The 25842-nt window shown below is 46.9% G+C and overlaps 1 protein-coding gene across 2 annotated transcripts in view; it reads right to left on the reverse strand.

Moving 5' to 3' along the window:
* LOC105473165 (chloride voltage-gated channel 6) overlaps nt 1-25842 on the reverse strand; it is a 38473-nt gene that overhangs the window by 7477 nt on the left and 5154 nt on the right. For both annotated transcript variants that reach the window (XR_982100.2, XM_011726806.2), the window contains exons 3-17: nt 19449-19514; nt 18678-18743; nt 15820-15886; nt 12275-12381; nt 11124-11250; nt 10405-10472; nt 8741-8799; nt 7740-7872; nt 6698-6811; nt 6291-6457; nt 5598-5724; nt 1880-2003; nt 1488-1641; nt 1150-1309; nt 957-1063 (exon numbers count right to left, since the gene is read on the reverse strand). Coding sequence is in view for 1 of the 2 variants with exons in the window: in XM_011726806.2 (XP_011725108.1) it covers nt 957-1063; nt 1150-1309; nt 1488-1641; nt 1880-2003; nt 5598-5724; nt 6291-6457; nt 6698-6811; nt 7740-7872; nt 8741-8799; nt 10405-10472; nt 11124-11250; nt 12275-12381; nt 15820-15886; nt 18678-18743; nt 19449-19514 (1646 nt within the window). In the remaining variant the exon portion in view is untranslated. The remainder of the gene's footprint in view (nt 1-956; nt 1064-1149; nt 1310-1487; nt 1642-1879; nt 2004-5597; nt 5725-6290; nt 6458-6697; nt 6812-7739; nt 7873-8740; nt 8800-10404; nt 10473-11123; nt 11251-12274; nt 12382-15819; nt 15887-18677; nt 18744-19448; nt 19515-25842) is intronic.

A 25842-nucleotide genomic window follows, 5' to 3' on the forward strand; every position in this document is an offset into this window, starting at 1 on the left:
GCCTGTAATCCCAGCACTCTGGGAGGCCGAGGCCAGCGGAATGCTTGAGCCCAGAAGTTCGAGACCAGCCCGGGCAACACAGCAAAACCCCATTTCTATAAAAAACGTTACAAAGTAGCCAGGTGTGGTGGCACGTGCCTGTGATCCCAGCTACTCAGCAGGCTGAGGTAGGAGGATCGCTTGAGTCTGGGAGGCGTAGGTTGCAGTGAGCTATAATCATGCCACCGTACTCCAGCCTAGGTGACAGAGTGAGATCCTGTCTCAAAAAACAATAATAATAATAATAATAATAAAAACTGCACTTGGGTCCCCCTTTAGATCAGGGCACAGCAAACTGTTGCCCACTGATCAAGTCCATCGTGCTCATTGCTTTCCTGCTGCAATGGCAGAGTCGAGTAGTCGTGACAGAGACCATACGGCCTGGAAAGCTGGAAATGACCTCCCGCCTGGCCGCCCACAGAAACAGCTTCCTGGCCCCCGTGTTATCCCATAAGGGCCTTGCCTGCTGTCTAGACACAGGAAGCCCAGGTACCTGTGGATTAGCAGGTGGGTTATGAGGTGATTATGCCCAGAACAATCACGGCTAGCAGCAGGGCATTCTGATGGGCACATGTGTAATAGGCTATTCTCACTCCTGGGGCTTGGCATACCCTTAAACATTCAATCACATCACGAACTTGATCCAGAGACCTCACCTCATATCCAACCAGAATGCCATGGAAGCCAAACCACCATGAAGAGGCCCTGCCCAGTGCAGTCCCCGTGTCCCCTGCCCTGTCCTCGCAGCACCCAGCCCATGGGCTGCTCCACATTCTCACACATGCTTAGGAATGGGTATGCTGCTTCTTTCAGCCCAAGAAAAGTGAGTTACTGTTTCCTACCCTAATATCAACATTCCTTAGGCCTTAGAGCTAATACATTCTGAAACTAGGACATGAGCAAAATCACAGTCTTACTTGTCCATTTCCACCTCTGTCTCCCATTCCAAAAGCGGCACGCCTCGCAGGCCCACGTGGATATCATAAATGCCCTTATTGAAAAAGTCCCCTGTCCATTTGGCCACCTGAAACACAAAGCAAAGGCCTAAAAATAGGTCCTGTCGGGTGAACGTGGCCCTGAGCCTGACAGGCCTGGAGGGCGTGTGCTCACCATCAGTGTGACCATGATGGGAAGCCCGTAGGTGATCTCGTTCGTGGACTCGATCAGGATGACCGTGAGGCTGATGGTCATGCGGACCACCCCGCCCAAGAAAGCTGCTGCACCAATCAGGGCAAAGGTCCCCGAATAGATGTGGCCCAATCCAATGTAGCTAGTGAAGGAGAACACCGAGAACATGGCTTTGAACCACACTGACAGGCTGTGGGGGGACCTACAGCTCACACTCTTGTGCCTATGCACATACGTGCATGCACGGGCACAGACATATGAATGCACGCACACACATGCGCACACATGCATACACACACGTGTGCACACACACAGAGTACCTTTTTAGGACATTGGCAACTAAACGTCCAAAAGCAGCTCCACACAGTAGAGAAGGCACAAAAAGGCCACTTGGAACAGAAACGCCGTAAGTCCAACATGCAAGCAAGAAATAGAGAATGAAGAACAAGGCCAGAGTGACGGGGCTGAAAGTGCCTGCAAGGGAAGAGCCAACCTGAGTCCCACCACCGGATGCCTGCCAAGGCCCAGCAGACCTACGGGGCCCGACCACACCCCATGCCAGTTCCCCTTCCAACACTGGAGGCAGAAACCAATCTTTTGTCTGGGTGGGCATTACAAAGAAGTCCTGGTCTTGCTCGGAATGAAGGGCAAGCCTGGCTGTGTCTCAGATGACACCAATCGCCCAGGAATGGGCTGCAGTGCAGACACCCACCGTCCTGGTGGAAGAGCTGGAGGATGGCAGACTCCTGAGGGTTGAAGAAGAGTGTGGCCATGTCATTGTAGGTATCATTGGGACAAAAAAATGTCTTGATACTTGAATTCACATCTTCTGTGACCTAAGAAGAAGGAATCAGAAAATCAGTACAAGGACACCTGACTTTGAGTCTTCCAGTGGGATGTCTCCATCCGGGTCCAAAACAGGTGGCTGCACAGCCAATCAAACAGGCCAAAAACTGACCTCTACCAATGGCAGCCACACGGGCAAGTGTATTCTTTACATTCTGAATGCACAGATGAAAGAATCGGGATGAGGGCCTGTGTTCATCCACACTCATGATGAAAATGTCACTATGGCCGTGATTCACCGTGAATTTGGCTCTGCTTCCTCTCCTGGTGCTAACTTTCTAGGTGATGCTGCTAGAAGCCTGGCCTGAGAGCCCTAGGACTGGGGAAGATGAGGCAAGTGACAGCAAGTGACTGGGAGTTGACAGGTATCTGGGGAGGAAAATCCAGGGCACTGCTTGACTGAAAGCCCCAACTCTGGTTCCAAATAGAGAAAGTCTTCGATTTTGGGGCAATTTGCTACAAAAAAAAAGTGCCCGAATTTGCTGCAAAAGAAAACCCACCTCCACAATGCCTGGAGAGCAGACCCAGTCCTCCAGGCTGCCTCTCCTCCTAAACCCCATCTGGGGAGCAGAACCCAAGCAGAAAAAGAGATGATTTCTACTTCTACACATTGTAGACCTCATTTACTTGCCATCATTCTGTGTGGGAAGATGGGATCCTTGCTGGAGGGCAAGGGTGCTTCAAGTATGCTGTTTTATTTTCTAGTTGACAGTGTACAACAATACAAGGTTGTACTTCACACCTATCACTGTGCATGTAAATAGGGAGTGTTATTACAAAGGTTAATCAAGGCTATGGGTTTCTTCTGGATGACATTTATTGATGACGCTGTGGAGATGCCCTTATGTGGACGTGATAACGATACCAGGGGGAGGGGTTTGTATGACCCCGCCAGGTGAAATGGGCCGGGCAATACAGAGGGATGCAGGCTACTGCGGAAACAGTATGGCACTGCTGACTGGCAGCACCTGGCACAGGTGAGCCGTGTGCAGAGCCTCAGCGTTGTGGAGTGCATGGGGGATGAGCTCAGTTGACGGCTTCTTAATAGACACATGCAGTGCTTCCCAAACTGTCTGGAGGAAGTTCAGTCCTGAAGGCTTTCCGGAAAGAGTCCTGTGGTCAACTGCATTGAGAAACATCCTAGCAATTCTTGGAAATCAGTACGTCTGCTAAAAGCTGAGCACAGGCTCCAAAATCAGATGGCTTTGTCTCTAACTCTGCCACTCTCTAGTGACCTTGAGAAGAATATTTCATTTTGTGACAGTTTCCTCACCTATAAAATGGTAACAACACCTACCCTCTCACCATATATGACTAGCTGAAGGTTTCTGGTCAAGACCACACTGTGCCTCAGCTTCCTTAGCTGTAAAATGGGGGCGCAACTACTGGTCAGCACAGTGCTAGTAAGGATTAAATGAAATCATATAAAGTGCTCAGTGGAATATCTGGTACACAATAAAGACACCAAACATTTATAACACTTATGGGAATAAGGCCCCAGAAGTTCAGTAATAAAGGAACGTATTTAGGTTGGGTGCTGTGTCTTGCGCCTGTAATCCTAGCACTTTGGGAGGCCAAAACAGGAGATCGTTTTAGGCCAGAAGTTCAAGACCACCCTGGGCAACACAGTGAGATCTTGTCTCTGTAAAAATAAGCTGGATGTGGTGGCATGCACCTGTAGTCCCAGCTACTCAGGAGGCTGAGATGGGAGGATCGCTTGAGCCCAGGAGTTTGAGGTTACAGTAAGCTATGATCACACCACTGTACTCCAGCCTGGGTGACAGAGTGAGATCCTGTCTCTAAAAAGATGAAGCAGCATATTTAATTCTTAGCACATTTGACCAGAGAATCGTGTTTTGTATGCTTTAAATCACATGCATCAAGGTATCCGTCTGGTAACAAGCTCGGCTTGGGAATAACTAGTAACAGGGGTCAGCAAACTTTTCCGTAAAGAGCCAGACAATAAATATTTTAGAGGTTGCCAGTGACATACAGTCTCTGCAGCATATTCTTTTTTTTCCCTCGACCCTTTAAGAATATACATATATACACCAGCTTAGGCGTGGTGACTCACACCTGTAATCCTAGCACTTTGGGAGGCCGAGGCAGGTGGATCACTTGAGGTCAGGGGTTCGAGACCAGCCTGGCCAACATGGTGAAACCCCGTCTCTACTAAAAATACAAAATTAGCTGGGCATGGTGGTGGATGCCTATAATCCTAGCTACTCAGGAGGCTGAGGCAGGAGAATTGGTTGAACCTGGAAGGCGGAAGTTGCAGTGGGCCAAGATTGCACCACTGCACTCCAGCCTGGGTAACAGAGTAAGACTCTGTCTCAAAAAAAACAAAACAAACAAACAAAAATATAATATATATATATATACACACACTATATATATATGTGTGCGTGTGTGTATATATATAAAATATATACATATAACTAGGGACACTGAAAAGGCTGTCCTCCAAGACAAGGGCCCCAATGGGGATCTGAGAGTTTCGAGGGTTTACTGAGAAGCAACAAGAAGAGAGTACAGTTGTCCCTCAGTATTCACCAGGGATAGAGTCCAGGATCCCGATGGATACCAAAATCCAGGGACGCTCAAGTCCCAGATATAAAATGGTATATATTTGCATATAACCTATGTAGGTCCTCCTATATACTTTTAAATCATCTCTAGATTTATCATACCCTAATACAATGTAAATGCTATGTAAATAATTGTTATACTGTACTGTTTCTTCTTTGCATTATTTTTTACTGTTGTCTTGTTTTTTTTTTATGTTTTGCATCCTGAATATATGTGCTCCACAGTTGGTTTGCCCTATGTAATTCCATGGATGCAGGATGCACAAATGTGGAGGGCCGACTTCTCTTAGAGAATGCTCACCCGTCTGCAGCCGAGGGCTGGAATCACACATCTGGCTGACTCACTGAACGACAGGTGTGGCTCTCAGAGCCACTGGGTTGGACCAAAAAAACAGCGTGGAGTAGGCTCCATGGACTACCTCATGGGACCCACTTCTCGGGGAAAGCCTCTGGAAAATATCACGCCCCCAAAGAAGGGAAAAGGAGAAGTGCAGGAGGGCGGCACACCTGCAAAGGACCCAACGCCGGGAAGAGGCAGAGGATGCTGGGAAGAGAGGAGCCTCCTTGACCTGACACAGACATTTCTTCCTCTCATCTCAAGAGTGACTGTCATAGTCACAGAGGTGAGGAGGTGGGTGCTGAGCCTCTGGGCTGTGGCCCCTTCAGGCAAAGGGAGGTGGAAGAGTAACTGGGGCTTGGAAAGCACCTTGCTGTCAGCTTCCCAAGTGTCTGTTTCCCATGAATGTTGTTCAACAGAGAGGAGTTCCCTCTGTGACGCCAGGGTTGTTCACAGAAGTGGCAAAGACATAGGACATTTGGTGTGCACCTGCTCTTAGGTAAAAAGACGACTACAAATTCCCGTATCTCTCAGCGCTCGGGTATGGGTGTGGAAGGATGAACCCAACACATCTATCAGTTCTCAACAGAGGAAGGTCATACATTTCTGGATTCTTCCTCGTGGGTATGGGATAAAGATAGCAGGTGCACTGGGGTTACCTGGAGCTGGAATGAGTCATTACCGATTTGACTCGAAGAGGACATCTGTCGGCATTCTCCCAACACCATCGAGGCCACAAACACCACCACGGTGGTTACCAGAGACACCAGGAGGCTCTCTAAGACTCTAGGAGGCAAAGCACAGCTGTTATTAACGCCACAGAAAGAGGCTCCGGTCTCAGGAATTCAAAACATAACCCTGCCTACCCCCAACCCCGATTTCTCCAAAGAGCATTCACAGCAGCCCCTGGTCAGTCAACACGTGTGCAGAATTCATCAGTGACTTGCTGTATTCCAGCAATTTGTTTGTAAAAAGTGGGCAGTTAAAGTGGGCTGCTACGTCCACGTCATCTCTCTCCAAGGAATGAATGGCTTTCCATTATAAGTCCTGGGGCGAGAAGTCTCCTGAGAGCGAGCTGCTCGGCAGGGTCATGGTGACCCTCGTGACCTTGTCATGTGTCCGAGTGGCAAGTCAGGACAGGCAGGGAGTCAACCAGCAACTCTGACATAAATTAAGCTGGCTCAGCCCTTTGGCCTATCAAGTAGGGCAGATGCATGGCCGTGTGCAGATTCTCAGTCTTAGATGAGAAATCAAAGCCGTGGAGGCAGGGTCTGCTCCTCAGGAGAGATGGCGCGGCCCACACCAAGCTCACGGAGCCACAGCAGGCTGGGGGGAGGCGACTGCGCAGATACCTGACGAGCTTAGGTTTCGGGTGCACGTTTCGCATACGGTACTTTGCAAGCCTCTTGTTCAGACAGTTGAATGTGGCTCCCAGGAGGCCCCCAATGACCCCCATCACGACGAAGAAACCCAAATCCATAGCTGTCCAGAGATGACATTTTTTATCAGAGTCAGAGCACTGAGAGAAGGGGAAAGGGAGAGGGAGAGAAAAACCATAGCAGCCATGAGAACCGGAAGAGACAGAAGAGAAGACAGAGAAGCAAGAGTGGGGCTGCTTCCCTGCACGGCAGAGGCTCATGGGCGAGACGTGCCCCTGGAAGCTGTACCTAGCCCTCTGCTCATTTCTCTCTGGTCCTTCACTTCACAGGAAATGTTCATGGGTCAAATTAGAAATCCTGCGGGAAAGGACAAAACATACCTTAAACTCGCCAAAGTTCAGCAATCCAGGGAGCTGGAAGGAACCCCAGCTTCCAAACTGAATCCCAGAACGGAAGAAGTTGAGGGTGAAGGTGGCAGACATGGAACAAAAGAGCTAAGGGAGAGGTGACAAAAGACAAGAAGGTTCAGGAGTGGCATGTCCTACTCTCTACCAACCCTTCCTCCTGGTACCCACTGCTCTATGCAGAGACCTGCAGAATCCCCATCAGGGTACAGGGATCTGGTCACCCTTGCAGTAGATACACCCCAGGTGTGACCTACTCTAGATCGGGTTTTAAGAAGTTTCCATTCCAGCAGCCTACTCTACTACGACAGTCTATTTAGAGTCCTTATGGACAAGACCTTGCACCAAAAGGAAGGATCAATGCAAAGGGAAGGACGGCCTGCTCCGAGGGAGGAGACCAGCTCCAGTCCAAGCCCCATCACTTCCTGCTTTATGACAACAGCCAGTTTCACATTTTCATGGCAGGTGATTCATCAAGAGAGGATAACAAGGCTGGGCGCAGTGGCTCACGCCTGTAATCCCAACACTTTGGGAAGCCGAGGCAGGTGGATCACTTGATGTCAGGAGTTCAAGACCAGCCTGGCCAACATGGTGAAACCCCGTCCCTACTAAAAATACAAAAATTAGCTGGGCGTGATGGCAGGTGCCTACAATCCCAGCTACACAGGAGGCTAAGGCAGGAGAATCGCTTGAACTCGGGAGGCAGAGGCTGCACTGAGCTGAGATCGTGTCACTGCCCTCCAGCCTGGGCAACAGAGTGAGACTCCATCTCAAAAAAAAAAAAAAAAAAAAGTGGGTAACAGCAGTTTGATTTGGGGTTGGGGAGGGTATTGATATGAGAAGTACAGACCGTCCAGTGTGGAGGTTATGGGCACAAGAGCAAAGCTGCTTCTGATCCAGTTGACACCCCCAAGTCTCATCAAAACGACCATTCCATGTACCAAGTAAGGGACACCGAGTGTAATTCGGGGCGTGTGGTTAAGTCTGGGAGGTGGCTTTCGCTGAAGGTCCTCCTCACCACTTTCCATGTGAGCCCTTGGTTCCAGAAGGACGAACCCTCCTCTAGACTGAACAAGGTACCCCCGATTGGGGCCCCGAAAGCTGCAGCAACTCCAGCAGCCGCTCCTGCTGATACAAAGTCTCTCTTGTCTCTGAGGAGAGGAGAGAGACGGGTTATCCAAAAAAGAGCCCTCAGCCCACAAAATGCGGTTTCTGATTTCCTTATCGTGAACATTTTCTCTCACACCTATGAACTGAACAGGCACGGATCCTGAAGGGTAGGTCCCTGGGGAGGCAGCCTCTGCTGCGAGCGTGCCCACCCGAGAGCCACACACCTCAGCACCAGAGTCCCTGTCAGCACGGCGGCTACTCCGCCTGGGAACAGGAGCCCCTGACCTCTGTGTTTTCTGTGATCTCAGAATCTCAGCCCCCAGCTCAGCGGCAGATCAAAGATTGGCGCGATCACTGCGGCACCATGTTCCCACTAGGTCTTCCCTCCAGAAAACCGCGGCATCCGTAAAAACATCAAGGTGCCTTCAGGGTATGTGCCAGACTTGCAGGAATACAAAGAGAAAGTGGTCCGTGACTCTAAACCGGGTCTCTGATTGAAAGAGCCTCACAAGGCGTGCAGGTCAGTAACACACACATCTGATACAGGGCTAAAAAGTCTGCTACGTTCTGACCCAGGAGGGTGGCTGACCAAGTGAGTCACTGGGGAATACAAAATGCCTTCCTAAGAATATGCCTGTCTGAGGCCTTTCTTGGTTGGGTTTTTAATCTGGGACCATTTTCACTTGCCTGAAATGCGTCTAGGGCTTATGGCATGACAAAATAAAAGTCACGATGCTAGCCTGGTGCTTTGGCTTATTTCCAGAAGAAAAGTTCAAAGCCCGCCCCCTTCTCCCACAGTCGGGTTTCCCAGCAGGGGACACCGTGCCAGACTAGAGCAAGTATCGAGTCTGACCCGCAGTGCATGAACATGTTGCTTCCAAAAAAAACCAATTTCTAACCTTTCCATACCTGTCGCTTCGGAAATAGGGGAAGTTAAACTGGATCTTCCGTAAGGAGATGCTCTGAAACTAAAGCAAGAGAAAAAGAGAGCCACTAAACAGCCTACTCATGTAACCAAATACCACCTGTACCCCAGTAATTATGGAAAAAAAAAAAAAAGAGAGAAAACAGGTTGGGACAGTCTAGAAGGACTGAAACTGCGGGAATCCACAGCACTAGGGGAGGCCCCGCTGCTTGAGCACACCTGGGTAAGTGTGCTGCAGGAAGGAAAGTCCAGAACAGCGACTTGGGAAAAAACGAGGCCGGGCATGGTGGCTCATGGCTCACGCCTGTAATCCCAGCACTCTGGGAGGCCAAGCCGGGTGGCTGATCACCTAAGGTCAGGAGAGTCAGAGACCAGCCTGGCTAACATGGCAAAACCCTGTCTCTACTAAAAATACAAAATTCAGCCAGGCGTGGTGGCACGTGCCTGTAATCCCAACTACTCAGGAGGCTGAGCCAGGAGAACCGCTTGAACCCGGGAGGCGGAGGTTGTAGTGAGCAGAGATGGTGCCATTGCACTCCAGCCTGGGCGACAGAGTAAGACTCCGTCTCAAAAGATAAAAATAAAAAAACTTGGGAAAAAGCAGATTACCACCCCCATCCTCGGGAGGAGCTTATTTTTCCTGCCCCCAAATTTCTAGGACCTTCTGAAATCCCATTTTGTGCAGAGTCAACAAGTCAGAAAGAAAAAAGGGAAATGGCTGAGCTGAGGGGAGGGGACGCAGAAGCTGCTGCAGAAGACTTGAGTCCGCTCTGCTCGGCAGCACCAGGAAGAGAAGGGCCCAGAGCCTGTCTTTGGTCGGCTCCACAACAGCGCACGCTGATGCCCACTCCTTCCACCCCTTGGCTCACTCCTGCCAGATCTGGTGCTTGAGGCAGTAGCAGAAGAGAGACCAAAAGACGAGCTCTGGAAGAAAGAATCTTCCCTCCTTCACCTCAGAGACTCCCAACCACAGTAACTCCCTCTTCTCAGACTGGAGAGGGAAATGACTGTGAGTGACAGTTTACAGGGAACTGAGACTTCTCCAACGCAGCCCAGGGATCTGGAGCAGCCCCTAAGAACGGGAGTTTTGAGGTCTCCAGCTAGTGCCTCAACATCTCTAAACCTCAGTTTCCCCATCTGAGGATGGGGGTAACAATAACAAATCATTGAAGGTGGCTATGAGGAGAAAGCAGTTAGTATACGCAGCGTCTGGCACACAGACCACTCAGCTAGCAGCTGTTATTATGACTGTACCACGCCAGCTAGAATCAGCATGGAACTGTGCCTAAAACCATGTCAGTCGATGCTTCAGGCCTCTTGGATCTGGCAGCCCTGAGATGATCCACCCCACCCTATACGGAGGCGCCTGGCGATGGCTGCGGAGGCACCCAGTGACTTTCATCTGCCTGTGTCATAGTTTTTCTCTATGTCACATTTCTGCTCCTAGGGTTCAGCAGGGCATCATTAAAACTTCCAAGTATAAGTTATGCCCTTTCCTGAGAGACAGACACATGGTTTTCATATCAAGCCAGAATGGCACCAGGTTCCAATGTGATGTCAGGGCTGTCCGAATGGATTTGGCCCAGTGTAACCACAGACCTCCCACTAGGCCTGCCCGGGAGGCCCACACCCTCTCAGTCCATCTTACCTGAGGGAGGCCAGCTCCCACCACTGAACCACTGTGGATCATGGGACCTTCCTTCCCCACAAAGAGCCCTGGGCAGGGTGAAAAAGGGAAGACCATTGGTCAGCGCAGAAATGTCCCTGGGTCAGGAGACCTTGGCTACAAAACCTTTTCTCCTGACAACTAAACAGAGATGATCCTAAGACTTTATAAGAGAAAGAACCAAATTCCCACCAAATAAGCTCCATTTCACGTCTTGCTAGAAGAAAAAACACTCCACATTCTAAATTGCGTGTCAGCAAATGACCTGTTAGGCCAGACCACCAGCTCCCCGCCTGGTTTTGCACGGCCTGAGAACTCAGACCGGCTTTTACGTTCTTAAGTGGACACATGTAAATGGTTACATAAGCATCAACATAAGAGCTTCCATTCTGATTCTTGGCCCACAAAGCCTGAAATATTTACTATCTGGCTGTTGACACAAAAAGCTTGCTAATTTTGACAGAAGCGAATTCCACAAACTAAATTCCAAATTCCAAAACTGAAGAGTGTGTTTGTCAGGTATCTGAATGGTAACATACGAACAGTGTCTGCATTTTAAAAAGAGCCCATCAACAAAAAGTGCAAACATCAGTTGTTTGAGGCTGGGCCCTGCAGTTCAAATCTAATAACTGAAATATGTCATGCTTCTTGTCATCTCTGCCCCTTGAGTATTTGAAGGATATAAGTTGGACCCTTCTTACCTCCAGCCACACTGAACAGCACTCCAAGGACCTTGCAGAGCAGGGTCCGGAGACGGACGATTCCTGGCACCTTCACACCATTCAGATAGCATTTGACCTCGGGTATCCCAGAACCTGCTGCCACGGGCTAATGGAGTAGAGCAGGCACACCCATAACTCAAAATCCATTGGTTCTCTGGTTTACCCTCAACAACCTGGGCAGCGGAAGAGGGAGAGCTGGCCACCTTCATTAGCAGTGTCAGCATCACCTGGAGGGCTTGCTAAACCACAGCTGCTGGGCCCCACGCCAGAGGATCTGACTCAGGAGGTCTGAGGGGCAATGGGAGGACTTGCACTTTTTTTTTTTTTTTTTTTTTTTTTTGAGCCAGTTTCACTCTTGTTGCCCAGGCTGGAGTGCAATGGCGTGATCTTGGCTCACTGCAACCTCTGCCTCCTGGGTTCCAGCGATCTCCTGCCTCAGCTGCCCGAGTAGCTGGGATTACAGGCATGCGCCACCATGCCCGGCTAATTTTGTATTTTTAGTAGAGACGGGGTTTCTCCACGTTGGTTAGGCTGGTCTCAAACTCCCGACCTCAGGTGATCCGCCCGCCTTGGCCCCCCAAAGTGGCCAGACTTGCACTTTTTAAAGAAAAATAATTTCAACTTTTATTTTAGATTCAGGGATTGCATGTGCAGGTCTGTTACAAGGGGATATTGCATGATGCTGAGGTCTGGGATACAAATGATCCTGTCACCCAGGTAGTGAACATGGCACCCAACAATTTTGTTTTCAGCCCTTTCCCCCTTTTTTCCTCCCTGCAGAATCTGCATAAATTCCCTGTGAATCAGCATCACTTGGGGAAACTCTCAACAATCAATTCAGGTACCTCAATTCCACAGGTTCTCATGTGTCAGAGCTGGGGCTCAGGTATGTTTTTAAAAAAGTTCTCCAGGGAATTCTAATGTACTGCCAAGGCTGAGACCCACCATCCTAATCTGGATTTTTCTTCTTTAATCTCACCAGAGGGTGTAACCTTTATCTTCCGTGAACAAGAGGCCACTTTCTGCAGGAATCTGCATTCTCAGTTTCCTGACATTCTGGAAGGAGGTGGGGAAAAGGAGTGCGGGACTCTAAAACCTCCTAAGCAAGCAGGTGAATCAAACCACCTCACCTCAATGAGAACAAGGAGGCTTGCCAGGAAGACAAAGGTGAGGTTAAAACCCAGGAGTTCAAGGAGAGACAGAGCGAGGCAGCCTTTCTGGCTACATTCCTCCACCGCTGCAGAAACTGGGTTAAGGAAACTGTGTTGATCAGCCGAGGGGTGTCCCCGTCATCACGTGAGAGGGTGCAGCTGCTTCTCCTTTGGATTATGCTGTCTGCTGAGTGCACTTTTTCTCCATAAATAAAATTTTTTTCAAAACGCCTGAGATGACTGGGTGCGATGGCTCATGCCTGTCATCCCAACACTTTAGGAGGCTGAGGCACAAGGAACGCTTGAGCCTAAGAGTTGGAGGCCAGCCTGGGCAACGTAGTGAGACCATGTCACTACAAAAAATACAAACATTAGTTGGGCATGGTGGTACATGCCTATGGTCCCAGCTACTCAAGAAGCTGAGGTGGGAGTATCCCTTGAGCCTGGGAGGCTGAGGCTGCAGTGAGCTGTCATTGCACCACGGCACTCCAGTCCAGGCGACAGTGTGAGACCTCATCTCTTAAAAAAAAGGCCGGGCGCGGTGGCTCACGCCTGTAATCCCAGCACTTTGGGAGGCCCAGGTGGGCGGATCACGAGGTCAAGAGATCGAGACCATCCTGGCTAACAAGGTGAAACCTCGTCTCTACTAAAAATACAAAAAAATAGCCGGGCATGGTGGTAGGCGCCTGTAGTCCCAGCTACTCGGGAGGCTGAGGCAGGAGAATGGCGTAAACTCAGGAGGCAGAGCTTGCAGTGAGCCAAGATCGCACCACTGCACTCCAATCTGGGCAACAGAGTGAGACACTGTCTCAGAAAAAAAAAAAAAAAAAAATTGTTTGAGATGCCTTTGACATTAGGAAATACTTCAAACATTACAAAAAGTAACAAATACCCATACCCTCACAACCTCAGCTTTAACAAATCTCCACAATATGCTATATGTGCTCCAGGTATTTTTTAAAAATAAAACATTCGACACCATTTTAAGAAACAAAACAAAAAAACAGTTTTCCTTCCTCTCTCCCCTGGGAGAAACCATTAACCTGATATTATTGTGCATATTTCAAGTGTCCATACTGTTGTACACAGCACTTCTATATTCTGTAACTTCCTCTTTTTTTCCCTGAACATTAAGTTTTTTAGAATTAGCCATGTTGATACACACAGCTCTGTGGTTTGTTCACTTTCACTTCTTTTTTTTTTGAGATGGAGTCTTGCTCATCGCCCAGGCTGGAGTGCAGTGGCACAATCTCGGCTCACTGCAAGCTCCGCCTCCCGGGTTCACGCCATTCTCCTGCCTCAGCCTCCCGAGTAGCTGGGACTACAGGCGCCCGCCACCTCGCCCGGCTAATTTTTTGTATTTTTAGCAGAGACGGGGTTTCACCGTGTTAGCCAGGATGGTCTCGATCTCCTGACCTCGTGATCCGCCCGTCTCGGCCTCCCAAAGTGCTGGGATTACAGGTGAGAGCCACTGCGCCCAGCCTCACTTTCACTTCTGTCTAAAATTATTTTTGTTTTACAATCTACAGAAATGACATGATGTCTAAAATGATACCATATGAATGCGCCACAATTTTTCCATTCCCCCATTTGGTGATTCCAGCTTTTTGCTATCTCAAAGCTATAATTACCACCTTTGCACACGTCTATGGTTCACATCTGTAAGAGGAATTTATGAGTCACAGGAATGTGCACCTTCCTTTTTTCAGAGGTTTACTCAGTTTTTCTTTTTTGAGAATTCCAGTTCACATCCTTTGCTTGTTTTCCATCTATTGGACCATCTGGTTTTTTTTCTGATTGTGTTGCAGGAGTTCTTCCTGTATTCTTTTTTTGAATCAGTCTCACTCTGTCACCCAGGCTGGAGTACAGTGTTGCAATCTCGACTCACTGCAACCTCTGCCTCCTGGGTTCAAGTGATTCTCCTGCCTCTGCCTCCCAAGTATCTGGGACTAAAGGTGCACACCACCACACGAGGCTAATTTTGTATTTTTAGTAGAGACAGGGTTTCACCATGTTGGCCAAGCTGGTCTCGAACTCCTGACCTCAAGTGCTCCGCCTGCCTCGGCCTCCCAAAGTGCTGGGATTATAGGCGTGAGCCACCACGCCCAGCTACTTCCTGTATTCTGGATACTAATTATCTGCCTCTTAACTGCATAGTAAATAACCTCTTTCAGGCTGTGGACTTGTTTTTCACTTTATGGTGTTTTATTGTTATTTTGGAGTTTTTGTCTTTATAAATAAAATATGTACTTTGATGTGGTCAAGTTTATTGATTTTTTTTTTTTTTTTTTTTTGAGACAGAGTTTCACTCTTGTTGCCCAGGCTGGAGTGCAATGGCATGATCTTGGCTCACTGCAACCTCCATCTCCCAGGTTCAAGCGATTCTCCCGCCTCAGCCTCCAAAGTAGCTAGGATTACAGGCACCTGCCACCATGCCCAGCTAATTTTTTGTATTTTTAGTAGAGACGGGGTTTCATCATGTTAGCCAGGCTGGTCTTGAACTCCTGACCTCAGGTGATCTGCCTGCCTCAGCCTTCCAAAGTGCTGGGATTACAGGCATGAGCCACTGCACCCAGCCACTGATGTTTTTTCTTATAATCTGTGCCTTTTGGAGTTTTAAGAAATTATTCCCTAGTCTTGACAACATATAGTCTCCTAAAGTTTTGTTTTGCATATTTACATTTTCATCTGGAATTTATCTTTATTTATAGTATGAAATAGCAATAAAACTATTTTTCCATATGGATCACCCATGTCCCAGCATCTTTTTTTTTTTTTTTTAAGACAGGGTCTTGCTATGTTGCCCAGACATAACCATGGTACACTATAGCCTCAAACTCCTGGGCTCACCTCCTAAGTAGCTGGGACTACAGAGATGTGTATTTTTATTTATTAAATAACACAGCATCTTTTATTAAACCATTCAGCACTCCCTCACTGATGTGTAGTATTAACTGACATTCACCAAAGTTCCATGCATGTGAGGGCCAGTTTCTGCTTCTCTATCATTTTCCACTGTCTAGGTATTCCTGCACCAATGTGACCAATTTCAATGACGGAATCTTCAATTGTATGACTTTTTTTTTTTTATTTTTCCTAACTCCCCAAACTTGTAAATTTTATAAGACTTGGTATCTGGCAGGGTCAAGTCCACCTTCTTGTTGTTCAGAACTGTACTGACTCATTACTTTTGACCCTTTACTCTTCTACACAAATTTAGAAAGAACTTCTGAGTCCCACAACAAATTCTACTGGAATTTTGATTGGAACTACATTAAATTTACAGACTGGGGAGTACAGGCATCTTTGTGGCATCTGTAATCTCATCAACCACAAACATGGGTATGTCTTTGTTTATTAAAGTCCTGCTTTTGCGTCTTTCAGTGATCATTAAAAATATCAAAGCTGAATAGCTAGTAAGTGGCCCTTCTAATATCATGTTTACTGTTAAACCCATTTCTACGTAAGAAAGAACCTTGGTGACCACTGAAGTCCACGAACACCAGGAACCGTGAAAAGGATACATGACTGTACCACTCCGAACTTGAGTTGGGTGAAGAGTCGCACAAAAAAGTCCACAAAGAGACCCACCTGTGAAGAGCAAGAGATCTATCACACAGCCTTATTTCCAAGTGTAGTACAGGTGTGCTTCTCTTGAAGGCATCTCCTCCCCCACTGCATGTATGGAGGCTGCTCACCAGCCAGCAGCACGTGAATGCACAGCAGAAAAGCTCAGAAGAACGAGATCCCTTCTCCAGCCCGGTCCCACTGCCCCTCCAAAGAACAAAGGCAGAGGGTACAGCTAAGTTGAGTGAAGCAATGGAAAACAAAGAGGGAAGCAGGTGCAGAAAAAGATGTGAGACCAAGAAAGACTACTGACACAGGGGTGTCCAATCTTTTGGCTTCCCTGGACCACATTGGAAGAAGAATTGTCTTGGGCCACACATAAAATACACTAACAATAGCTGATGAGCTAAAAAAAGAAAATCTCAAAAAAATCTCATGTTTTAAAAGGGTGTGTGAATCTGTGTTGGGCCATGGGTTGGACAAGCTTGCTTTAAAACACAACATTAATTTAAGTGTATGTGCTTTTTGCATGTTCGTTATTAGCAGGTTCTGTAAGTCATTATTTTGACTTAAAATCATCTTTTTTTGAGATGGAGTCCTGCTATATTGCCCAGGCTGGCCTTGGGCCTTGAACTCCAGGGCTCAAGAAATCCTCCTGCCTCAGCCTCCCAAGCAACTGGGACTACAGGCACACCCCACTGTGCCAGGCTAGACTTATAACCATCTTATAGTGCATAGTTACTCTGGGTAGAGAAAACAACCAAATTCCAATATTCCGCTCTCCAAAGTGCTCAGGGCTTAAAGGAGAACTAGAAAGACTTCTAATTTTATTGATTCAGGATCAAAGGCTTCTTGCCTTTACTTCTGGCCTTCCCTCAAGCCAATGCCTGGAGGCTTTTTAATACCGAAGCCGTAAGTGGCCACACATCAGCAGACAAGAGTTGGGAGTCCTATATCATAAAGGCAGGTCTGCCTTCCTAAAATACAAAGGTAGGAGGTAAAGTTGCTTCAGCTTGAGTAACCCTTATCTGAAATGCTTGGGACCAGAAGTGTTTTGGATTTCTGATTTTTTTTTTTTTAAATATTTGCATTATACTGGTTAAACATCCCAAATCCAAAAATCTGAAATCCAAAATCTGAATGCACCAATGAGTATTTCCTCTGAGCATCGTGTTGGCATTCAAAAAGTTTTGGATTTTGCAGCATTTTGGATTTTCTGATAAGGGACACTTAACCTGTAGCACTGACAAGTGACAGCTCCAAAGAGTTTGATATAAAAGTAGCACAAACACTAACAACTAGAGGCCTAATGACTAGCTTATTATAGGGAAATCTGCAACCAGAAACATATACAGCAAAATAAATACCTTGAGATTTCTATTTTTTTTTTTTTTTTTTAAAAGAGACAGGGTCTCCCTATGTTGCCCAGGCTGGTCTCAAACTCCTGGGCTCAAGCAGTCCTCCTGTCTCAGCCTCACAAAATGCTGGGATTATAGGTGTGAGCCACCGTGCCTGGCCCAACACCCTGAGATTTAAATAAAACAATAAATCAACCCAAGCTCCCCCAAAATGGTATCCATCAGAATGTCACTGAAGAGGTCTTCTGAGTGCCATTAGTCTTACCTAGTAAGACGTTCCTTTACTTGGGGATTTACTATAGTAAAAATTTGATGCACGCCATGAAAATAAAAATCGTGATTGGCCCCTGTGGCTACATTATACCAAACACATGTGTACATTTTCCAGGCATGTCATGTCAAATTAAGTAGGAGGCTTGTGGCCAGTTCAAAAGAAAGGTGGTAAACAGGCTGCTACTGAGAACAGATACCCTATCCCAACCCTGTACTGACCGGAATCAGATTTGACATGGATCATTTTTACTGATGCTGATTTTTCCAGCTTCTCCTCTTCATATTTAACAATGTGAAGTCAGCAGTTCTGGTTCCAGACTTTTTGCTATCCTCATCTTTGGCCATGTTTCCAATCTTGCCCTGTCTGTGATTCACCTGTGAAGCTGCTGCCTCCACCAACTCTGTTCATATGGGCATATCCCTTCACGCACGGCTGCTGGCTCTGTCTTCTAGATAACGTTAACGACAGGCAGGGAGGAGCCCAGGATAGCACCATGAACTCCCTGCATGAGATCAAGATCTGTGTTGTGCCATGCTGTTCACTGGCACACTGTGCTAAATGAAGGGCATGATATTCACAGTTCCGTACCCATGACTTTGCTTTTTCCCTAAAGAGTGATCTCATGCCTGCCTAGAGTCTTAACCACTCGGGAGGCTGAGGTAGGAGGATCACCTGAGCCCAGGAGGTCGAGGCTGCAGTGAACTATGATCACGCCACTGTGCTCCAGCCAGGGTGACAAAGCGAGACTGTCTCTATTTAAATTTAAAAAAAAAAAAAAAGTGACTTTAACATCCATTATTTACTCTACCCAATGCGTTCTCTACCCACTAGGGAGACATGTTATCTAGTTGATCAGGTAGATTACAGATTATGATCCATAATCATATCATAAAAGATAACTCCTGCCCAAACCTTTGAGCGCTTCAAGAGCACCATCGTCATGTGTCTCGCTTTCATTTCACAAAGCAAAAACCAGGGAAGTATGAAAAACTGTGCCACCATTATTCATTTAAAAAAAAGGGAAAAAGAAAAGGTACTCTTGATTATAATGACAAGTGTTATAGTGTTATAATGTTATAAACGCTATAATGACAAATAACAATGTTATTCACCAGGCCAGGGCTTTCCCTGTGAGTCCCTCCAGCCCTCTGGCCCACCATCCCTCCAGGCCCTGCCTCCTCACCAGGCCAGTGCAGACTCCAATGGCAAACACCACCATCCACTTCACCGCCTCATACCTTCGACCTTTCTGTTAACACAGGAGAAGAATGATTCAGTTTACAGGGTTATGATGGCAGATGGGAAGAAACATATCTTGGCCAACCAGTTTTAAGCTAAATTCCACGTGGAGAGCAGGCACAGTGAAGATTATGTTGGGATTTCAGGTGCTTTACAATGCAAAAATGATGGACTCCTTAATAGGCTGGGCAAGCTGCACTGACAGGGGGAACTCTGGTTGGCAGGATAAAGGCCTAGGGAATAAATGCCAACATAGGCTTACCTTGCAGATAGCATGGGTTTGGTTCCAGACCACCACAATAAAGCAAGTATCACAATAAAGAGAGTCACATGAGTGTTTTGGTTTCCCAATGCATATAAAAGTGATGTTTACACTATATTGTGGTGTATTAAGTGTGCAATAGCATTATGCCTACAAAAATGTACATACCTTAATTAAAAAATACCTTATGGCTAAAAAATGCAAACAAAATGCATGCTATTGGAAAAATGGCACCTTGCTCAACACAGAGTTGCCACCAACCTCCAGTTTGTAAAAACTGCAGTAGCTGCAAGGTGAAATAAAGCAAAGTGCATAAAGTGAGGTCTGCCTGTATCGCAGGAAAAGGTTCAAAAAACAAGGGGTAAAGATACTTACTGGGAACTTTAGAAGAGAAAAAAAATGCCACGTTAAGACTGATTTGATCCCCAGAGATGAAGAATTGTTAAGACTCACCTTATTATCCATGGTCTCCAAAACTTCCAGGTAAGGGTCATTGATACAGCGATCATAATCCAAACTCTGAAAAAGAGGCAAAGGTGAGTCAGAAAGTCACATCAGGTGAGAAGACCTGCAAAGGGACAAACCTCTGGGTTCCTGCTACTCAACATGTGGATAGGCAGAGCAATGGTACCTGCAGCACCCAGGAGGAGCTGGTTCAAAATGCGGAATCTGGCCAGGCGCGGTGGCTCACGCCTATAATCCCAGCACTTTGGGAGGTCAAGGCAGGTGGATCACCTGAGGTCAGGAGTTTAAGACCAGTCTAGCCAACATGGTGAAACTCCATCTCTACTAAAAACACCAAATTAGCCGGGCGTGGTGGTGCGCACCTGTAGTTCCAGCTACTTGGGAGGCTGAGGCAGGAGAATCTCTGGAACCTGGGAGGCGGAGGTTGCAGTGAGCTGAGATCACACCACTGCACTCCAGCCTGGTGACAGAGCGAGACTCTGTCTCAAGAACAAACACAGAAACCAAATGCAGAATCTCAGACTTCCTGCAGCCCTAGGTGACTCAGATGCACATTACAGTTTGAGCGGTGTTGCTTCAGGTTCACACTTCATGCTTTAGGATAAGTTTTAAATTACCTATTTTTAAACTTCCTGTTTTGGCAAAATATGTAAAGCCCTTTAGCTATCATGAGCTTTATGAAACTTACTCCATTAGATGTGAACAAAAGTTTCAGTTAGTCAGAACCAAATTAATTTAGAATGTCAATTAGTTTTAATTATCTTTTGTAGTTAGTGTCTATGGAAATGAGGTTAGTCACAAGACAAACTAATATGGAAAGTATTTTTAAAAGCAACTTCAACTTTATGTTAGGAAGAGGCACAGACTCAGCGTGGCTCTCGGCTCCTAAAACTTCTACATCTAAAGCAGCATCCTTTACAACACGCATCACAGAACACAGAAATCCTGCAAGCAACCTGCAGGTATGCCACAGACATTTAGAGAAACGATTCAAAGGAAATCATTTTAGTTGTCTTGTTAGAGAAGCAGCAGTCTGGGCTGGGCGCAGTGGCTCACGCCTATAATCCCAGCACTTTGAGAGGCCGAGGCAGGAAGATCGCTTGAGGCCAGAACTTCGAGACTAGCCTGGGTAAGATGGTGAAACCCCATCTCTACTAAAAATACTAGTCAGCTGGGAGTGGTGGAGCACGCCTGTAAACCCAGCTACTCAGGAAGCTAGGGCAGGAGAGCTGCTTGAACCTGGGAGGCGGAGGATGCAGTGAGCCGAGATCATGCCACTGCACTCCAGCCTGGGCAACACAGCGAGACTCTTATCTTAAAAAAAAAAAAAAAAGACGGCCGGGCGCGGTGGCTCAAGCCTGTAATCCCAGCACTTTGGGAGGCCGAGACGGGCGGATCACGAGGCCAGGAGATCGAGACCATCCTGGCTAACACAGTGAAACCCCGTCTCTACTAAAAAAATACAAAAAACTAGCCGGGCGAGGTGGCGGGCGCCTATAGTCCCAGCTACTCGGGAGGCTGAGGCAGGAGAATGACGTAAACCTGGGAGGCGGAGCTTGCAGTGAGCTGAGATCCGGCCACTGTACTCCAGCCCGGGCGACAGAGTGAGACTCCGTCTCAAAAAAAAAAAAAAAAAAAAAAAAAAAAGACGCAGCAGTTTGGCAACAAAGAAAAATGGTCGGCCATGAGCTCTCCTTCCTACAACCTGTTCCTACCCACATCAGCTGGACACTAGCCGGGTCGCAGCCACACTCCTGGACAACAGTTTCACGTCAGCCAAACACATGTGATGAATGACAATTTATTCTATCTATATATCTACCTATAGTCCAAATTCCTTTTTTATGAGTCCTGGAGTACCAACAGGTGACTGAGTAAATCACTTATACATCCAAATATAGAAGACTATACACCAATAAAATGATTATAGTTAAGTCTATATAGAAAGATATGGAAAATGTCTAAAAATTGTTTAGCAAAAGAGTAAGATGCAATTAAAAAATAAAAATAAAGCAGGATGGAGAATTAAAAGTATAATATCCTTTTTTGATTAAACAAAATTAGGATTATTTGCACATCAGCATTCATAATGGGAAAACATCCGTGAGGTAGTGCTTAAGAGGATATTTGTTTCTGGGTGTTGTCTGAAATTCTCATGGCACAAATGGTGCGCTTTTTTATATTTTAAAAAATGATCGGCTGGGCACAATGGCTCACGTCTATAATTCCAGCACTTTGGGAGACTGAGATGGGTGGATCACTTGAGGCCAAGAGTTTGAGACCAGCCTGGCCAACATGGCGAAACCCCGCCTCAACCAAAAATACACAAATTAGCTGGGCGTGGTGGCACACACCTGTGATCCCAGCTACTAGGGTGGCTGAGGCAGGAGAATCGCTTGAACCCAGGAGGTGGAGGTTGCAGTGAGCTGAGATCGCGCCACTGCACTCCAGTCTAGGTGACACAGTGAGACTCTGTCTCAGAAAAAAAAATCTTTTTTACTGATCAGAAAACAAAAAAACACAGTGAGGAAAAATGTACTTTTAGAAACCAGACTCATCCATAAGTGATTAAACATATACGCACATACATATATATTGTAGCGGCCAATGGGAAAAGCTTCCCCTTTCACCCTCCGAAGATCTGCTGAAAGTGAACTGACAAAAGGCAGATTAATGGAAATAAAGGCATCCAGACTTATTTAACATGCATTGCACAGGGGAACTGCAGAATGATTACCCAATAACCCCAGTGAGGTACAGATGCTTCTATACTCTTCTTCAGAAGGGAAGGGGAAATGGGGATGTGGGAGGAAATAATTCTTAGTGGGGAATGAATGGATCTGGGAGGCAGACATTATCTTGTGAAAGACTCTTTGGAAATTGAATGGGACAGTGAACAAACAGTGGTTTGGGACAGTTTGGCCGGGGTCTAGGTATATTGTTTGGTCTTCAGTCTCCTCGGTGAGATGAGTTTTAACATTCTCTGGTTAATGACATTTCAGGAAAGGGATCAAAGACAACTGTGTTCCTCTTTGGTAGGTCCAGTTTCTAGGTAGATAAGGGAACGGCAGAGAAGGGCCTCATCCTGTGCTTTGGGAGAGACAAAGTGTGAGGGTGAAGAAGGTCAGAGAGAGACCCCCAGGCTGTTTCTTCAGTTCAGCAAATGATACTGTATTTCCAGTATCATTTTCTGAGCCCCAACAATACACATACACACAAACAGACTTTGTCTTTTTTCCTTTTTTTTTTTTTTTTTTTTTGTTGAGCCGGGTATCTTTTGTTTGCTAATGAGATGAGTGGTGGCTGGGGGCCCTTAGATAGCTTCAGAAAAGAGGCTGGTCACCAGAAAGACCAAGGCAGGATTAGCGGGGTGGGAAACCCATCCCTCCAGGGAGGAGACTGAAGCTGAAGGTTAAGCTGATCACCAAGGGATGGTGATGTAATCAATGATGACTGCATAAAAAAGCTTCCATAAAACTCCAAAAGGACACGGTTCAGAGAGCTTCCGAATAGCTGACCATTTGGAGGTTCCAGGAGGGTACTTGTGCCTGGAGAGGGGATGGAAGCTCCGTGACCCCCTCCCACGTTCCTTGAATCTCTCCATCTGGCTATTCTTCTGTATCCTTTGTGATATCCTTTATTAATAAACTAGCAAACGTAAGTAGCGTTTCTGTGTTTTCTGACCTGCTCTAGCAAATTAACCAAACTGGAGGAGGGAGTCCTGTGAACCTTCAATTCACTGCCAATTGCTGAGAAATAACAGATGACAACCTACTACTTTCTTTCTTTTTTTTTTTTCTTTTTTTTGCCATGGGGTCTTTCTCTGTCACCCAGGCTGGAGTGCAGTGGTGCAATCTTGGTTCACTGCAACCTCCAACTTCTGGGCTTAAGCCATCCTCCCACCTCAGCCTCCTGAGTAACTGGGACTATAGGTGTGTACCACTATGTTCAGCTAATTTTTAAATTTTTGTGGAGATAGGGTTTCACCATGTTGCCCAGGCTGGTCTCAAACTCCTGGGCTCAAGCAACCTGCCTACCTTGGCCTCCCAAAGTGCTGGGATTATGGGCATGAGCCACCACGCACGGCCTGCCTACTACTTTTAACTAGCATCTGAAGTGGAAACAGTCTCGTGGGACACAGCCCTCAACCTGATCTGACGTCATCAGGTAGACAGTGTTGGCACTGAACTAGAGGATACCCAGCAGGTGTCTGCTGGAGACTGCTTGCTAGGTGTGTGGGGAAACAACCTCCACACATGGGTGTCAGCAGTGTTGCGCGAGTGGTGCCTGAGAGCAGAGGAGAAACAATACTTGGTTTGTCCTTATCTCTTGCCTTCATCCCAAATATGTATGGAAATTACTGGTCAATTACTTGATTGATGGTTCTATCTAATAACTCTATGGTTCCATAAACATTTAGTAGGTTTTTAGATATCAGCCGGGCGCAGTGGCTCACGCCTGTAATCCCAGCACTTTGGGAGGCCAAGGTGGGCGGATCACGAGGTCAGGAGATCGAGACCATCCTGGCTAACACGGTGAAACCCCGTCTCTACTAAAAATACAAAAAAAAATTAGCTGGGCGTGGTGGTGCGTGCCTGTAGTCCCAGCTACTCGGAGGCTGAGGCAGGAGAATGGCGTGAACCCAGGAGGCGGACCTTGCAGTGAGCCGAGATGGTGCCACTGCACTCCAGCCTGGGTGACAAAGCGAGACTCCGTCTCCAAAAAAAAAAAAAAAAAAAAAGGTTTTTAGATATCTAGAATAGGCAAATCTATAGACAGAAAGGAGATTAGTGGTTGCCTGGAGTCAGGGGCAAGGAGGACAGGCAGTGGCTGCTAATGAGTGCAGGGTTTCCTCTCGGGTGATGAAAATATTCTAAAACTGACTGTAGGAATTAGCTGGGCGCGGCAGCTCACGCCTGTAATCCCAGCACTTTGGGAGGCCACTCAGGTGGGCGGATCACCTGAGGCCCACCTAAGGCCACGAGTTCGAGACCAGCCTGACCAACATGGAGAAGCCTCGTCTCTACTAAAAATACAAAATTAGCCGGGCATGGTGGCAGGCACCTGTAATCCCAGCTACTCGGGAGGCTGAGGCAGGAGAATCACTTGAACCCGGGCGGCAGAGGTTGCAGTGAGCTGAGATCATAACATTGCACTCCAGCCTGGGCAACAAGAGCGAAACTCCATCTCAAAAAATTAAAAATAAAAATTAAAAAATTGACTGTGGGAATAGTTGTACAACTCTGTAAATATACTAAGTTTTAAAACCCCATTGAACTGTACACTCTACATGGGTGAGCTGAATAGTATGCCGATTATAGTGCAATAAAACCGCCAGGAAGGGCATTTAGAAACAACCACAACACTAGAACACTAGAATCCCTTTTTTTTTTAGTCGGGGTCTCGCTCTGTCACCCAGGCTGGAGTGCAGTGGCGTGATCACAGCTCTCTGCAACCTCCATCTCCTGGGCTCAAACAATTCTCCTGCTTCGATCTCCCCAGTAGGTGGGACCACAGGCGCGCCACCATACCTGGCTAATTTTTTTTGTATTTTTTGGTGAGACAGAGTCTCGCCATGTTGCCCAGGCTTGTCTGAAGTCCTGGGCTCAAGTGATGCACCTGCCTCAGCCTAAAGTATGGGGGTAACAGGCGTGAGCCACTGTACCCGGGCCCCTGCCAATTTTTAACAAAATTTTTTATAGGAACAAATTCTCACTTTGTTGCCTAGGCTGGTCTTGAACTCCCGGCTTTAAGCGATCCTCCTGCCTTGGCCTCCCAAAGTGCTGGGCGTATAGGTGTGAGCCACTGTGCCCGACCTTTCTTTTTTTAAAAATAAATTAGTTGAGTTTGGCACTTCGTAAATATATACCAATGGAATATATGACCTATTATTAAAACCAGATACTGTTACTTCTCCTTTGCTATGACTAACTTCTTTTTATTTCTGCAGTATATGTTGCTCTTTGGTTTAGGGGACTAACAACTTTTTTAGAAAATAAAATTTTATATGTGTCTTGCAGGGCTATTACAGGGGGTTATGAGCAAAATGGCACCTGGCCGGGAGGGAGGTGGGGCCTGAACCAGCCCCAATTCAACCAGGAAGGGGCATCTTAGTGTTCACACCAAAACCACCTTCAACTGGCTGTGAGCTAGGGGTGCTGCTATGGCCAGTGGGGGAGGCCTTTAATTCTAGGTCTTACGTCTGAGGGTGCCTCTTTCTAATTCAAAGGTATAATATAAATAGACTGTGTGACCTGCATGAAAACATTCCTGTTTGTAATGGCACATCTCACAGAAAGTTACTATTATTCAAACCACCTATAATGAGAATGGATGTCAAAATGGGATTCTAACATTTTGTAAGACCCCGAATTTATCAAAT

The sequence above is a fragment of the Macaca nemestrina genome, chromosome 1, assembly GCF_043159975.1.
Source record: "Macaca nemestrina isolate mMacNem1 chromosome 1, mMacNem.hap1, whole genome shotgun sequence".
Lineage (NCBI taxonomy): Eukaryota > Metazoa > Chordata > Mammalia > Primates > Cercopithecidae > Macaca > Macaca nemestrina.